The following is a 15,746-nucleotide window of genomic DNA, read 5'->3' on the forward strand; positions in this document are numbered from 1 at the left end:
GACAATGCTTCTTACATGTTGGTGCCTGCTTAGCACGCATCAATCTTTCTTGATTTTTTTCTTTCACTTTGATTTCTAATTCGATAATAACTCTTCAACTAAACCTTAAATCTCATTTAACCCGTTCAATTTAATCCTTAATTCGCTATTAACTCTTCAATTAGATCCCAACTTTCATTTGGTTTAATCCCTAATTTGATAATACCTCTTCAATTGGAGCTCGGACCTCATCCCACCTCATCCTTGTATTTTATATTAAATATCCGATTTAATATCGATTTCATCCTATCCAAGTTCAAATAATGCCCAAGCAACAATAGAATATGGAAAGTGAAAGGAAAGAGATAGTTGCCTGATTGATTAAGCGCATTATAGTCATGTTTATGATCTGAATCATACATTTGATGTTTACTTTGGTGGACCATGTATGATTCAATATGTTGTCGTTCCAATATTAAAACAATAGAAAAATATCATTTTTTTTAGACCAACCCACATTTTCCCATGCCGTCCAAGATGGTTTTGGACCTGCCAAATCATTTAGCTCATATGATAGTAAATTCCATATGGTTTAATTTAAATCTCAACCTAGACAAGCAATCAAATCAAGTGTTTTCAAGGTTAGGTTGTTAGTCCATTTTTTTAGATTTTTTTCATAATAAATGGAGTTTGACCATTGTTGACCTATGGTTTTCTTAATCATACTAGGTTTCAACTGGGTCAACCTTCTATCTTATGAATTTACATCATTTGTTTATATATAAAAAAAACACATCTTTGTTACACCTCAAGTTTATACTGGCTAACGAAACTAGTTTAAACTAAAGTAAAAACTGATTTTTTTACTATTATTAGGCCTTCTATTTGAATCCTTTTGAAGCCTCATGCAAGTGGAGGCTTTTCATAATGCTTTCAAGCAACGTTTGGATACAAGAAATAGAGAAATAATGGACATATTTCACTATACTTTTTATTTTAAAAGAAAAAAAAATCACTTTAAAACTGTCACGGAAAAAAAATTATTTTATGTCTTTGTTACCATCACTATTCAAAGGCAACCTAGCGATCAAAAGCTATCATTGAAGTTTTGGATTGGTCCAATTGTGCATGTTCATGTTTGCAGAGTTTTGATTCAAGATTTTCTGCAAAAAGAGGGACAGAAATTTTATTCGGAAAATGAATGGACAGTAAGCATTTCCCTCGTTTTTGGTGTAACTTTCTGTATATGTTCACTGCCACAAATGCTGTTCGATCACCTTCCATGTAGACTAAAAATAGGAATCCTTGATAAAATTTATTTCCCATTTATAGCATTCTTGCTTCATCAAAAAAAGCATTTTTCCTTTTACATCCATCACTTTTAATTTTTTGATTCTCAATGCTAAGAACTTCTACTCAGCCTTTGATGCTCTCTTTTCTCCATTTTTTTCCTTCTCCGACATGAATCGTTTCTTTTATACAGTAGGGTTAATATTCCTCTTCAGCTTCTTCATACTCTATTCTCCGAAGACATCCGACTTGTCAAATAACGTGGACCTTCATCAACAGCTATTGATTTCTCTACAGAAGGGTAAATCTCTGAATTCTGATGTCAGGAAAGGAAAAAAAAATCCCATTTCTGTTTATTGATTTTTTTTCCTGTCAATCCTTTTCTTTTTTTTCAATTCTTTAGAAGAAGAACGATGTGACTTGTTTAGTGGATACTGGGTTCAAGACCTGAGAGGTTCTCAATATACAAATGTAAGCTGTTCATCTATCCCTGAATCGAAGAATTGTTTCATGCAAGGAAGGCCAGACGCAGGATTTTCGCAGTGGAGGTGGAAACCTGACGGGTGTGAGCTTCCAAGATTTGATCCCGGAACATTTTTTGAGATTGTCAGGGGAAAGACGATGGCGTTTATCGGAGACTCGGTCGCTCGAAACCATGTAGAATCACTTCTCTGCCTCTTGTCATCGGTTAGTTCATGTAACTCTTTTCCTGTAGTTGACTTGGTAAAATCAATGGATTGTATATCCCATTGAATTTGGAACGGAATCCCCCATTTTTATGACCTCTGTGTCTAACAGATTTTGAACTTTTTCAGGAAGAAATGCCACTGGGCATCTACAAGGATACTGAAGATCGTACGAGAACATGGTATTTTCCTCACAGTAATTTTACCCTAATGGTCATCTGGACAAGATTCCTAGTACTTGATGAGGAGAGGGTGATTAATGGTAGTGTTACAGGTGTTTTTGACCTGCATCTAGATAAGATGGACAAGAACTGGGCAAACAAACTCCCAGAAATAGACTACGCAATCCTATCGGATGCTCATTGGTTCTTCAGGAAGAACTACTTGTACGAGAAAGGCAAGAACATAGGATGCATATTCTGCGGTGAACCAGGCATCAAAAGCTTGGACATTGATTCCGCCCTCCAGATGGTAATCAAGGTTGTGCTCAATTATATCAACAACTGCAAAAAGTGCAGGAATATTTTGACTGTGTTAAGGACATTCTCACCTGCACATTTTGCGGATGGAGCATGGGACACAGGAGGGAGCTGCAATAGAACACATCCACTCGGTGAGAAAGAGATCGACTTGGCAAGTTTAGACTGGAAAATCAGAAGCATTCAAGTAGAAGAAATTAAAAGAGTAAGACCAGTAGCAAGGAGAAGGAAAAAATTTGAAGTTTTGGATGTCACCAAGGCTATGCTGATGAGACCTGACGGGCACCCTAATTCCTACTGGGGTAACAAATGGATGAAAGGTTACAACGACTGTGTCCATTGGTGCATGCCAGGACCCATCGATGCATGGAATGATTTCTTGATAGCATTGCTTAGAAGACATGCATTTACCGATTTCACCTGGTCATGACCTGAAGCTAAAATGTGGTACTCTCCCTACAGGTTTGCATGGAGAATAATTGATAGTTCTGTCATTTCTTTCCCAGATATAAAAATGATAGTTAAATTTCTTTCTACCATTCAACTATACTGAACACCATGGCAGAAAATGCATCCATCCTCTCAAAAGCTCCTGGAAGCATGAAATCCTAGGTGCTAGTATGATCCAACTTTAAAAAAAAAAAAAAGAAATGGAAAAACTCATGCAAACTCAGCAGTGTCCTTCAAAAAAAAATTTTAGATTCGAGATTTGCAAATAAGGACCCTCCATCTATGTAGGGTCAGTAATTCATGAAGCAGTAGCGCCTAAATTCAAGAAACACTATCGTCTACTGCTCTTTCCAGAAATGCAAGAAACTACGATCCCAAAATAATCTGATGCAGCAGAAGTACATGCAAAAGTCTAAGCTGATCATGGATATCCATTTATGGAATTCGATTAATCATTGGTTAAGTGAAATGATTTGCAGAAGACCAAGTATCAAAATCGTATTGCATTAAAATATGACTAATCCAACTATACATGAATTCACCAGCAGCTAAACACATTTGTGCACCTCTGTTCCATTGCATTTGAGATTCTAAGTTTCAACTTCTGTTATCCTTGAAAATCTAAACCATCCAAGGAAAATTAAATCAACTTGAGAAGTATTACTACCCCCCTTGAGAAAGCTGGACAGAAGCATCACGAATCATATCAACTAGCTATTCATTTAGCGCTTCAAGATCACCAGAGTGGCATAGTTGACGGTGGAAAGGGGTAAGGTAATTTGCAGCAACTTCAGCCAATTTTGCAAGGAGAGAATTCTGAAGCAATATTGATTATTTTAGTAGACAGGTGTCTGGCTGAATCCATAAAAGATACAATCACTTTGTAGCTGAACGTTAAATTCCTTTTTTTTGGTTAAAAATGTTTGAAATCCAACAACAAGACTCACACAAAATCTAGATTACAAATTAAGAGAATTAATTTAAATTGGTAATAAAACAATATCATTTTTTTTTCAAGTTTTAACCAGATAAACTCACTCCCAAGTTGATCCGCCAGTGAAGTCTATAACAATAGGATTTGGAAAGCATGGAACAAAAGGCAACCTTAATTTAGTCAAATTAAAACCATTAATTAACATCAACTTGATCTTATCACTTCTTTTCTCGACTTTCTTGAAGCAAACTAGAAAAAGAATACAAGAAAACGGTCCATTAACATTCCTCAACCTTTGGTGGACGCAAGAGGAGTGATAAAACTCGTATATTTTTATGTTTTAAAAGTGTTTTTTTTTTAATATTTATTTAAATTAATATTTTTAGTATTTTCAAATCATTTCAATATATAAACATTAAAAACAAAATTTTAAAAAAAATACATTGCGCTCTTAATCTTCTTTGCAGCACCATCAGGGTTGTCATGGTGAGGCTGAGACTGGTCAGGGTTGGACATTTTGCATGTAGCAGTAAGGGTAGGCTTATTATTATGAGCACTAGAGAAGAGATCAACTGGTTCGGAATCAGCAATCTTCCCTCTTTGCCATTAACATTTCATCTTCTGATAGCTTTGCCTGTGCTGTTCCATGCTTTACATCATCCTTACTCTTTGCCATCTTTCTCTCTATGATCTGTCTGATATCTGTAATTTAGGAAATGTTTCTCCTATGTGTTGGCTTAGAAGATGCATATGCCCTTCCATTTTACATGCAGTCATTGAAGCTCTAAGCTGGGTTTGACAGGTGTGGCTGAAAATGCTAGGTGGCTCGTGTTCTTGTTTGCACGTCGATATTCACGCTTGTTAATTAGACCCCGCCCAGCTATTACACAGAAAATCTAAGTTAATTTACAGATCAACAGCTCGATCCCATACTACTTTTTTAAATTTATTTTCATGTGGATTTGATTGAATTTAAAATATATTTATTCAATCAATTAAATTATAAATCAATTAAGTTATGTCAAGTTAATATCTTTTTTTAATTTAAATTAAAACTAGTTATTAATTTTAGATTGTTTTTTATTTATTAACATTAATATCCGGGTTTGTTTGCGTGTATATCAATTAATCCAATGAAATCAGTTTTAAATTATTAATTTCTAGTCGGATGGAGTTTAATAATTAATTTAATTTTATCCTCCTATATAAAAATGTTTTCCTTAGATTTTTTTTATTTTAAGAAAAAATTTCAAGTCCCAAGCATCAAATCCTAAATCACCATTTTCTAGTTGAGTTTTAGATAAATTATCTAAATCATGATCATGAGAAATTCTCCTCTTTTTTTTTTATCAATTTCTGCTTAATTTTAAATGATAATATAAAAAGCAATTGATAATTAAATTTCAAAGGAGATAATTAAATAGAAAACAACTAATTTATAAATGATTCACTACTTGACATTGATTAATAGGTGCATCAATTAGCTAAACCTACCATGTGTGTTAGAAATGGAACAAATTTTACTAAGTAAATGTAAATTGTGTATTTAATATTTTGATGTAGATTATTTATAAAAAAAAAATTTATTTGAAAAATATATTAAAATAATTTTTAAATGAGCACATCAAAACTATCAAGAAATACTAAAAAAATCAATATGTTGTCTTCTTAAATGAAATGTATTTTAAAAATAAAAATTACAGCATTTTCAAACACTCATTAGCAATAAATTCTGTAAATTGTTGGATCTATATCATTTTCAAGAATAATTTAATTTTCTTTTTATTAACTAAGTTCATGCCGAAGCCTAGTTCAAAAGATAGATAGGATCATGAGATTATAGTTGTTTGACTTGATTTTTCTTGATAAGTTGATATAAAAGTTTTATTATAAATTGAATAAAAAATATTAATCTAATAAAATTTAGTTTACTTGATTATATATTTTTAATCATATGACAAAACATATATTAAGCTTGGTATGTATTAGTTGTTATTTTTCAAAGTATTTTTTTGTCTGAAAATATATTAAAATAATATATATTTTAAATTTTTTTAAATTTATTTTTAACATTAATACAATATAAAAATAAAAAATTAATTTAAAATAAAAATAAAATAATTTTTTAAATTCGTATTTAAACGCAATACAATGGAATTAACACTAAAAGAAAAATGAAATGATTGACTCACTCACCCATAAGTTAATCTTAAGACTTTTTTTTCTAGAAGTTTCTTACCAGGTCTTACAGCTATGCAAAGGACTAGTAATTAGGTAAACGACAACGCGTGCCCTACACCGCGAGCATAGTTTGAAAAATAAGAGAGTGGAAACGTCTCTCTCTTCGGTGTTTTTGATGGTATCCTCTACAGCATACACTTGGAGGATAATGAAACGAGAGGGCTGCAAAGTTACGGATAGAATGAGACTGGACTGAACCTCAAGAGCAGCACAAGAAGACCCTCCTTCAAACACAGCTTTTCTCCTCCCTCAACCCCAGTCCTGCATTTTCGGCTTCAACTTTTTACATGGTATAAGTGATACAGTGTATGTTAACACTTTTTTCTTCAATTTTTTTCCTTTTTTTAAGTTGTTCTTTTAGTTCGTTATTGCTTAAAGTCTTAATTTTTAAGTCTTCAATCACTTAGGGAAACCACAAAGTTTTGATCTTTTTGGTCTGTGCTAAAGAGCCAAAGCTGAAATTTTGAATTTTGCTTTTCATTATCTGTTGGCAATGGCAACTTTGGTGAATTCGGTGTCTCCTTTAACAAGCCCTTCTCCAGAGACTGCGCGAACAGCTTGTGGGTTCTTTTCTAATGTCCCAAATTTCTATTCTTTTTCACTAAACAAAGGTTTCACTAGAGTTTTGGCATCAACCCAGATTACAATTTCACCTAAAGACTCTGTTTTGACACTGCCCAATTGGAAGGTTGGTAGGAATGGCACAAGAAATAGGGAGATTAGGCTTAATGATGCGTTTTTCCATTTGGAGTTTATTGTTGGGAAGGGTCATAAACCTGATGTTGCTCAAGCAACACAGCTATTGTACGATTTGTGCAAGTCGAATAAGATGAAGAAAGCGACGAGGGTGATGGAAATGATGATTGAGTCTGGTATTATTCCTGATGCAGCTTCTTATACTTTTTTGGTGAACAATTTGTGTAAGAGAGGAAATATTGGGCATGCAATGCAATTAGTTGAGAAAATGGAGGAAAATGGCTATCCAACCAACACGGTTACCTATAATTCGCTTGTTAGAGGGCTTTGCATGCATGGAAACTTGAATCAAAGCTTGCAGTTACTAGATAAGCTGATGTGGAAAGGGTTGGTCCCGAATGAATTTACTTATTCTTTCTTGCTTGAAGCAGCTTACAAGGAGAGAGGTGTGAACGAAGCGATGAAGCTTTTGGATGAGATAATTGCGAAGGGTTGGCAGCCTAACTTGGTTAGTTACAATGTTTTATTAACTGGATTGTGCAAGGAAGGCAGGACGGAAGAGGCAATTCGGTTCTTCAGGGATTTGCCATCAAAGGGATTTAATCCGAATGTTGTGAGTTATAATATTATACTCAGGAGTTTGTGCCATGAAGGAAGATGGGAGGAGGCAAACCAGCTCCTGGCTGAGATGGATTCTGAGGAGCGCTCACCTTCTCTGGTTACATACAATATACTAATTGGTTCGCTTGCCTTCCATGGCAGGATTGAACATGCATTTGAAGTTTTGGATGAAATGGTTAGGGCATCATTTAAGCCCTCTGCCACAACCTATAACCCTATAATTGCTCATCTTTGCAAAGAGGGGAAGTTGGACCTTGTGATTAAGTGTCTAGACCAAATGATTCATCACCGCTGTAATCCCAATGAGGGAACGTTTAATGCCATTGCTGTGCTTTGCAAGCAGGGAAGGGTGCCAGAGGCATTCTCCATAATTCAAAACTTGGGTAATAAGCAAAGGTCATCCACCCATGACTTTTACAAAGGTGTGATTACGAGCTTGTGTAGAAAAGGGAACACGCATCCAGCATTTCAGCTTTTATACGAGATGACAAAGTTTGGATTTGTTCCTGATCCTTATACCTATTCATCTTTGATTAGAGGGTTGTGCATTGAGGGAATGCTGGATGAGGCCTTGGAGATTTTCAGGCTATTGGAAGAAAATGACTATAGGCCTATTCTTGACAATTTCAATGCCCTTATACTTGGATTTTGTAAATCTGGTAGAACAGATTTGTCCCTGGATATTTTTGAGATGATGGTTGAGAAAGGATACACACCGAATGAAACAACTTATACCATTATAGTAGAAGGGATTGCCCATGAAGAAGAAAAAGAGCTGGCAGCAGAAGTTTTAAAAGAGTTGCTCCTCAGACAAGTCATGAGAAGAAATACAGCGGAAAGACTTGTTTTGCAATACAACCTTGAGGCTTTACCAATATGAAATTGTATGCATCATCCAAGATTAAGAACACGAAAGGGGAACATGGAATGAAGATACTTTGAGCAAGCGTGTTCATCAATACCAATGTCCATGCTTCGTCAGAAATTTGTATTGTGACATTCCGATCAAGACTGGGAAATCAAGGATTCTGCATATTGAAATTGAAAGAGATTGTCACAACACTGGAATGTGTTGAATATTTTGAAAATGAGGAAGGAGCACAGGTTCAAACAATAGGATTCTTGGCTATGTACTTTTATTCCTGTATTCGCTTCACCCTGGGTTCTGTGAGCTGAACATTGTACAGAGAACTTGCATCTTTATTTTATGCTGTGCAAGTCAAATTTCACGATTCATCTGACATATGATCGTACAAATTATTCATTATGACTTGGGTTCTTCACTCGTGATCGAAAATGCTTGTGGCTCCGCTCCCCTTATGTATGCAGTATGATCCTGGCTGACCCCTAAATTCTTGCAAGGTTCTGCATCTGATTTGGTGCCATTTGTGTTGATGTAAATTGCTTTGCCCTGCAATATGAGAACATATATCATAGAAACCATCTTGCCTGCGTGCCTCGCGCATTTACTTGTTCGTGTTAATGTTCATCTTATGCCAGAGAGGCAAAATCCGTTGATTTCAAAGAGAGCGAACAAGATCCTGTTTCACCGCGGCTTGCCCATCAAGTTGACAAGGCAGGATCACCCTTGCCATATTATTGCTAGACTCGTTCCTTTTGTTCAGTATTCACAATTCCGTAACTGAGATGAAAAGCCTGGAAAAGCATTCTCCAAAATCAATCCAGCATTTGTTTACGCCACCCTGGGCAGTAGTTCATGAGCCTTTGCCAACATAATTCGAACATCTATCACAATTCCAGATTTGTTTATGTTTTTGTCTTTCCATGGACAGCAGTTCATGAACTTTCAGAATCTTTTTGCGTTTTTCTTTGGGGGAAGACTAACATAAACTATACACCCAAACATAGCAACTCATGAATCGAAAAAGGCTTACATAAGCCATACAACACAAACAATCCTTACACCACTCTAGATTCCAGCCACTTTGCGTAATGGGGTCGAAGGGAGTTTGAACTGTTAAGGAATTACCGGAGCGCACAGAGAAGGGGGAGAGAATACAGAAATACGCCCTTGACTATACGGAGGATAAGAAATTAGGCAGGACTGATTTCCCTTCTTATCTTATTGTTGAGACAGGAAAGCAGTCAAGCCAGTCGACGCATCTATCAGCAGTAGGAGTAGGACGTAGCGCATAAGAGGGTCTTAGGAATCGTAACAACTAACAATTAAACTCATATTCAAAGCAGGCGAAATTCAGTACAAGGCAGATGTAAATCAAGAAGGTTTGTGATTCCATGGCATATCTAACGGTTAAAACCACCTTCGGATGCCACATCTTGCATTCCTTGTGAATTAGAAACCTATCGCCTATCAGATAGGTCTGTTTCAAAAATAGCCACTGAGCGATAAACTTGTACAAGGCAGAAGTAAATCAAGAAGGTGTGTGATTCCGTGGCATATCCAATGGTTAAAACCACCTTCAGATGCCACTTCTTGCATTCCTAGTGAATTAGAAACCTATCGCCTATCAGAAAGGTCTTTAAAAAATCAGCCACGAAGACTCTAAACCATGCTCAAACTCTAGTAAAAATCTCGATCACCATTGTGGAAAACAATTCATAGAAGTTCATTGCTGTTTTAATCATTTTATAACAAAGTTTCATTCATCCATCCATAAGCAATATATTAAAGTAAAGTCGTCAAATACAACACAAAATTAAAGCCAACAGAATACTAAAAGCAGAAGCAGTCTTAAAACCATACAAGATGAAACATTCCCTAATACACATCCCTCATCCCCACAGCTTCACGCAGCACAAAGCCATAAGCATCATAGGCATGTACCAGTAGAAAAAAGATCCATCTTGTCCAAGCCCGCAGCCTACTTGGATCTCTGCCTCATCTTTCTGCGCTTCCTCTTCAACCTCCTCATACGCTTCTTCTTCCACTGAAAAGAACAAAAAATAACAAAACAATTAGCCTCCTCACAATTTAGTCACCAAAACACAAGGCACCAGCAACAACACAAACACAACCACAAACACCTTCCGAAACAGATCCCAAGAATTCCACAGCGGTCACAAACTCAAAAACGCTTTACATGTTTAAATAGGCACCAAGTCTTGAAAGAATCAATGGATCTCAAATCAAACAAACCAAGTTACACGAAACAAAGGCACTAAGACCAGCAAAAGAAAAAACTGTAAGGCAAACTCAACATCGCATAAAAATAGTGTCTAAACAGCATTAATAACATGTAAATTCCAAGATTAACGAAATTATTTGGCAAAATCTCTTGTTTCGCAAAAAAAAGAAGCAAAAACAAGCATTCTTCCAACCTAACAAATCACAAGTTTTAGACAAGAAAAGCACACAGATTTGATTAGCTAGCTAAAAACTAAAACCCCAGATTACAAACATAGAGAAAGATTCCACAGGAATAAAAAAGAAACGAACTTGAAGCAGAGATTTAAGAAACCATGATCACTATATATACCAGATTAGATAATCTAAACAACACCCGTTGCACAGAATCATTCTGAGTTAACACCCATTAAGGGTAATAAAGAGAGGAGGACATACCTTAGCTCTCATCCTGGATCAGAGGTATCTGTTTCCTTGTAGATCTCTTTCTCAATTAGCCGATGTAGAGTGGATGAGATTCCTGGAGAGTGAATTCTTGAGAGAAAGATGGGGTTCTATGCATTTTATAGGCACAGGGTTTTTAGGGTTTGAGAGTCACGGTTGAGGGGTATTCTTGTCCAATATGTTTGCTCTTTTTTCTTTCTTTTCCTTTTCTCTTTTTTGTGATATTATTTAGCAATTTTTGAAGGAATTGAACCTTGTCAATTCTATTATGGTTTTATGCTGTATTTTTTAATATTATGACGTCACCATTATCTAATCTCTGGCAAAATCAACAAATTAAGAACTTCTAACAGTGGGAGTGGAAAAAAATTAGGCTAGTTGCAACTTCCAGCATTGTATTATTTTTAAAATTCTTTTTTTACAGTGCTAGTTATTTTTTTACTGTACTATTTTGAAAAAAAAAAAACTCTTAATAATTAGTTAATCTGTTTATTTAGCATGGCCTGTAAAAGAGAAGAAGCCCATAATGGGCCAGACCAAATACTCAAGAAGAAGCCCATAATGGGCCAGACCAAATACTCAAGAAGAAGCCCATAATGGGCCAGACCAAATACTCAAGAAGAAGCCCATTCGGAAATCCAATTCCCTCATAAATGCCATTTCCTTCCCCTGGGAAAGGAATTCCACTCCACTGAAACAGAGCGAAGGGAAAGGGCTCTCTTGCTGACTGGCATCATAGATGGACCCATCAGTTTCTACGGGTGAAAATCCGGATTCCAACGAAAATAATCCTCAAGAATCTGAATCTGAATCCAATAACAGCCGCAGTGATGCATTAGGCAAGGCTTTATCAACGATGCTGGCCAATGTTATTAAGGATCTCGACTCTAAAGCTCAAGACACTCTCAATAGCCAAGATAAACTTAATTCTGCTATTGATCGTCTTACTAGAGGTAAATTCTTCTTCCTTTTTAATCTCATTATGGTCTTGTAATTCTATGCTTTTAGAAAAGGTGCTTGAGATTGTAATTCTATGCTTTTAGAAAAGGTGCTTGAGATAAGATAAGTAGCTTCTTCTCCTCGGCTTTTTTCTACTTGTAATGTTTGCAAGTCACCTGGTTTTGCTATAAAATTTTATTTTTAGGCCTTCTTGGGTTGCTAAAATGAGACCCTTTTGATGGGTTTTTGTTTCCAAAGTGATTTCTTTTCTTTTGGAGAAATGCTTTTGATCAATTTAGAAATGGACTCAGTATCATAAATGGTCAGTTTAATCTGTCTCTGTAATGTGATTAGTAAAGATTTTGCTACACATCAGCTGTTTTTTTTATGCTACTGAATACACAACTGTGATTTGATGCTAGCAACAAGTGGAATAGTTATTAGACTTTCTCATTTTCTTTATTAATTATTTGATGGATTTAACATGAGTTTTTTCATGCCCACATACCTGGTTATCTTTTGGAGTATGTAATATTTAATAAACAAATATACGACGACAACATCTATAATTATATTGAAAGAATGGAGCAGCTCATTGAGCTCCAGTATCAAGCAGTTCAAATCAAGACGGACAAAGCTTCCCATAGTGCATGCAATTTGAATTGGTCTTTATTCTTTTTCTGCATTGATCCTTAAGGTGATTGATTATTCTATATTATGGAGCATTTGAGTCTGGATCATCGATAAAAAAAATTGTGTTTTCAGAGCTTGATCAGTTGTTGGAAGATGCACCCTTGCCGTTTATCATGCAGCATGCAGCAAAGATTTCAGGTGTTCGAAAGAGAGTTTCATCATTGAATTCTGTTCTAAAATCAATACAGAAACGTGTTGACAATATAGACCGACTGCTATCTGTGGGCATGCTTCAGGGTACCTATATCTCTTCTTATGTTGCATGATCTATTTTTATATCATTCCTTTAAGTTTCTTCATCTACAAATTCTATTGTTATATGTCAGTGCTTATATCAAAATACTTTGCAAATTTGTTTATGTAGTTTTGTTGCTGTTGCGTCATGTGTTTTGAAGTCATAAAGTTGGATATAATTTGCAGGGAAGACAACTATGGACAGTTCATCGCAACACTAGTACTAGTCTTGAAGGCTCAGGTACCTTATTTAGTTATGGTTTCCTATTGTGTGGTTTGTGCATCATTTTCTGCCGTAAGGGGCAGTGACTATAGGATTATGAACCGATATATCTCCCAGAAGTTTTGCTGCTAAACTAAGGTTTACCAAATGCAAATGCATGTGTTTTATATGTTTAGATGGCATCCAGTTCCACAAGTTAAGATCAAGGGGGAATGCTTATCAATCAATATCAACAAAACTCAGCCTTGACTCAAGAACATGCTATTAAATTCCATAGAATGTTTTGATTTTTGTTGATTTAATTGAAATTACTCTGTTGATTTATAAAATCCAATTAATGCTCCTCTCTAATTCTACCTATATCATCAGGTTAGCTTGTAAAGGGCATCATCACATAAAGCATTTTTCACAGAAGCTATGAAAAGCCTCTCAATTTTCACCATTCTTCTGCTTGTCATCTTCATTCTTCCAGATAAATATTTCCCATTTGGTTTTAAAACTATGTGCACACCTCTTTTCAAAAAAATAATTAGAAGTGGAGACCTATATAGAGGCTATTTATTTTTACATTTGAAACTGTGTTAATGTGTTTTTAAAGTGAATTTGGTATGAAAAAACATTAAATTTGTATTTTTTTTTAGTGTTTTCTGATGATTTTGATGTACTTGATGTTAAAAATAAAAACAAATCTGATTTTTTTTTTATTTTAATGTATTTTTAAGGGAAAAATACTTTTGAAAAACAAATGTTATAAAGCCATTGCAGGCTTTGTAGCCATCCTGCATAGCAATCATGTTTTTTTTTCTAATGACAAGCAGGGAATAGAAACTCTCATCTAACAATATTTCGATGATTTTGTAAACACAGAACTCCATGTAACTCACACAAGCTTATGGTAATATTTGTGGATATTGTTGAATCCATGCAGGCGAGGAGGAGAACGTTGAAGGTGGTTCTAGCCTTGTTATGTGTGACGAGAAGCTATGGGGAGGTGGCTGCAATGACTCACAATGCCATGCTGCTTGTGTACAAAAAAGACCGGCAGAAGGTGCTCGTGGGTTTTGCTTGACAATTGAAAACCCTAACGACTCTTGTATTTGTCGTTACCCTTGCTAAAAAAGTTACCAACATGTTTATGCTTCATTGAATTTTATCCGTCGAAGGAGCTGATGTTAAACTGAATGCAATAAATCTTCATAAGAAAATTGCTTTGTAATGGTAAATATAATTTAAAATCAATTCAAGAATATTTTTACTGTTTAAATAATAATAATAATTATTATTACTATTATTATTATTATTATTATTATGTAATGACAGCAACATTTATTGTTCTAATTATTAAAAAATTATATAAATCAATTTTTCTCTACATGATATCAAGATCTTGTTGACCAAGTGATCACGAATTTGAATTTTATTATTTTATTTTATTTGATAAAAATTAAATACAAGATACTTTAATTTTAAAAAAATATCAAGCTTATTTTGTTCTATTTTAATAAAAAGAAATCTATACAGGTTTGAAAAGTTTTCATTTAAAAATATGAAGAATAGTTATATGAAAGACTATTATATGTTTTGGGTAATACCATTTACTATTTTTTTTTTTTTTGAGTTAATAAGATTTTACTTGTTAGTTTTGGGTAATACCATTTACTATTTTTTTTTTTTTTTGAGTTAATAAGATTTTACTTGTTACTTATTTTTTAAAAATATTATTTTCCTAGCATTTTATTTTTTATTTTTTTATTTATTGAGAAATAACATATTTTTTATAGCATGAAGAGTAAAAAAAAAATTAGCCATAGGCAGGCCTAGAACCCATTCCCCCAAGAGATTTTTCTGAAGTTGGGCTTAACAAACCCACGAAACCTCCAAACCCTAAAAACCCTAATATCCCTCTTTAAATACACCCCCCGTTTCTTGTTCAGCCACACAAACCTGCCCACAGGTCATCTCTCTGTTCTTGCTAGATCAACCGTGTCTTTCTCTCCCATCAACTTTTTCTTTGCAATGTTGTGATGCGTTTTGATAAAGAAGAAAATGATGATAGTAATTGTCGCCCCAGTCTTACAAGCATCAACTCTTTGATGCTTGATGGTGTTTGACTACTAATATATCTGATTCTCTTCTTCACATAATATTTTTTTCCTTTGCCTTTTGATTTATTGTTCAAGTACTGCTTGTTGAGCATGCAAGAAAGAAAATATGATGATGCTTATCATAGAAAATTCTGTCATCAAACCATGATGATCTCAAAAACATGCACTACCATCTGATTTCTCTTGCACCCTTTTGCTCTGTTCTTGTTTCTTTTTTACTATATAAATCTCTTCTTGAAGATAAAAAATTTTGTTTTTTCAAACGTTTTTATGCAATCTGTGATGTAATTACTTACCCAGTAACTGATTTTACAGTGATTAACATATTTTACAATCACCATCTTTCGACTGAGATTGCACAATTTGCAAGACAAAACTCTCTGATTTGATTTATGTATGCCTGAGGTATCTAATGCCTAGATTTCATTTTCATGGCTAGGTGTTTCGTAAAGAAGGCAGAAAGAAAACTATAAGAACAGGTCTTGCGACACAGTTTGCTTCTTATAATAAGCTTGCTGTTACTTTAACCCTGTTCACATTCTCTTTCTCTGGATAGGAAATCTATCCCAAAAATTGACAGTTCTTCCTTGGATTGGAAGGGTGAGATTAGGTATTGAAAAGAAGAA

General features: G+C 34.7%; 3 protein-coding genes, 1 long non-coding RNA gene and 4 other non-coding genes across 8 annotated transcripts; 7 read left to right on the plus strand and 1 right to left on the minus strand.

Annotated features, from left to right (window-relative positions):
- The first annotated feature begins 1,046 nt into the window (after positions 1-1,046).
- On the plus strand, positions 1,047-2,970 carry LOC7454989 (xyloglucan O-acetyltransferase 3-like). The gene is made up of 3 exons (XM_002316986.4): positions 1,047-1,570; positions 1,673-1,956; positions 2,085-2,970. Exons 1-3 carry the CDS (start codon positions 1,441-1,443, stop codon positions 2,862-2,864), a joined length of 1,194 nt encoding a protein of 397 aa, XP_002317022.2. The 5' UTR covers positions 1,047-1,440; the 3' UTR covers positions 2,865-2,970.
- A 3,191-nt stretch (positions 2,971-6,161) lies between these two features.
- On the plus strand, positions 6,162-8,643 carry LOC7454990 (pentatricopeptide repeat-containing protein At1g79080, chloroplastic). Its single transcript, XM_002316987.4, has one exon. It carries the CDS (start codon positions 6,553-6,555, stop codon positions 8,254-8,256), a length of 1,704 nt encoding a protein of 567 aa, XP_002317023.4. The 5' UTR covers positions 6,162-6,552; the 3' UTR covers positions 8,257-8,643.
- A 1,297-nt stretch (positions 8,644-9,940) lies between these two features.
- On the minus strand, positions 9,941-11,275 carry LOC127903988 (uncharacterized). The gene is made up of 2 exons (XR_008056793.1): positions 10,921-11,275; positions 9,941-10,285 (listed from the first exon to the last, which is right to left on the minus strand). It is a non-coding gene; the product is annotated as an uncharacterized LOC127903988 (long non-coding RNA).
- A 315-nt stretch (positions 11,276-11,590) lies between these two features.
- LOC7454991 (uncharacterized) lies at positions 11,591-14,264 on the plus strand. Its single transcript, XM_002316988.4, has 4 exons — positions 11,591-11,879; positions 12,631-12,795; positions 12,979-13,033; positions 13,944-14,264. The coding sequence occupies exons 1-3, from the start codon at positions 11,666-11,668 to the stop codon at positions 13,011-13,013; spliced, it is 414 nt and encodes a 137-aa protein (XP_002317024.1). The 5' UTR covers positions 11,591-11,665; the 3' UTR covers positions 13,014-13,033; positions 13,944-14,264.
- Positions 14,265-15,057: 793 nt separating this feature from the next.
- Positions 15,058-15,145, plus strand: LOC112323445 (small nucleolar RNA U31b). The gene has a single exon (XR_002976891.1). It is a non-coding gene; the product is annotated as a small nucleolar RNA U31b (small nucleolar RNA).
- Positions 15,146-15,218: 73 nt separating this feature from the next.
- Positions 15,219-15,303, plus strand: LOC112323434 (small nucleolar RNA Z195/SNORD33/SNORD32 family). The gene has a single exon (XR_002976880.1). It is a non-coding gene; the product is annotated as a small nucleolar RNA Z195/SNORD33/SNORD32 family (small nucleolar RNA).
- Positions 15,304-15,391: 88 nt separating this feature from the next.
- LOC112323436 (small nucleolar RNA Z196/R39/R59 family) lies at positions 15,392-15,479 on the plus strand. The gene has a single exon (XR_002976882.1). It is a non-coding gene; the product is annotated as a small nucleolar RNA Z196/R39/R59 family (small nucleolar RNA).
- Positions 15,480-15,514: 35 nt separating this feature from the next.
- On the plus strand, positions 15,515-15,661 carry LOC112323440 (small nucleolar RNA F1/F2/snoR5a). The gene has a single exon (XR_002976886.2). It is a non-coding gene; the product is annotated as a small nucleolar RNA F1/F2/snoR5a (small nucleolar RNA).
- Positions 15,662-15,746: the final 85 nt, after the last annotated feature.

This window comes from Populus trichocarpa, chromosome 11 (assembly GCF_000002775.5).
Source record: "Populus trichocarpa isolate Nisqually-1 chromosome 11, P.trichocarpa_v4.1, whole genome shotgun sequence".
NCBI classification, from domain to species: domain Eukaryota; kingdom Viridiplantae; phylum Streptophyta; class Magnoliopsida; order Malpighiales; family Salicaceae; genus Populus; species Populus trichocarpa.

What these genes read in the sequence shown, in the direction of transcription:
- LOC7454989 (XM_002316986.4), top strand. Translation starts at nt 1,441, where the DNA reads ATGAATCGTTTCTTTTATACAGTAGGGTTAATATTCCTCTTCAGCTTC. An exon ending in ATTGATTTCTCTACAGAAGG is followed by an intron (nt 1,571 to 1,672) that starts GTAAATCTCTGA and finishes TCAATTCTTTAG; the next exon opens with AAGAAGAACGATGTGACTTG. An exon ending in TTCTCTGCCTCTTGTCATCG is followed by an intron (nt 1,957 to 2,084) that starts GTTAGTTCATGT and finishes GAACTTTTTCAG; the next exon opens with GAAGAAATGCCACTGGGCAT.
- LOC7454990 (XM_002316987.4), top strand. Translation starts at nt 6,553, where the DNA reads ATGGCAACTTTGGTGAATTCGGTGTCTCCTTTAACAAGCCCTTCTCCA.
- LOC7454991 (XM_002316988.4), top strand. Translation starts at nt 11,666, where the DNA reads ATGGACCCATCAGTTTCTACGGGTGAAAATCCGGATTCCAACGAAAAT. An exon ending in TATTGATCGTCTTACTAGAG is followed by an intron (nt 11,880 to 12,630) that starts GTAAATTCTTCT and finishes TTGTGTTTTCAG; the next exon opens with AGCTTGATCAGTTGTTGGAA. An exon ending in ATCTGTGGGCATGCTTCAGG is followed by an intron (nt 12,796 to 12,978) that starts GTACCTATATCT and finishes TATAATTTGCAG; the next exon opens with GGAAGACAACTATGGACAGT.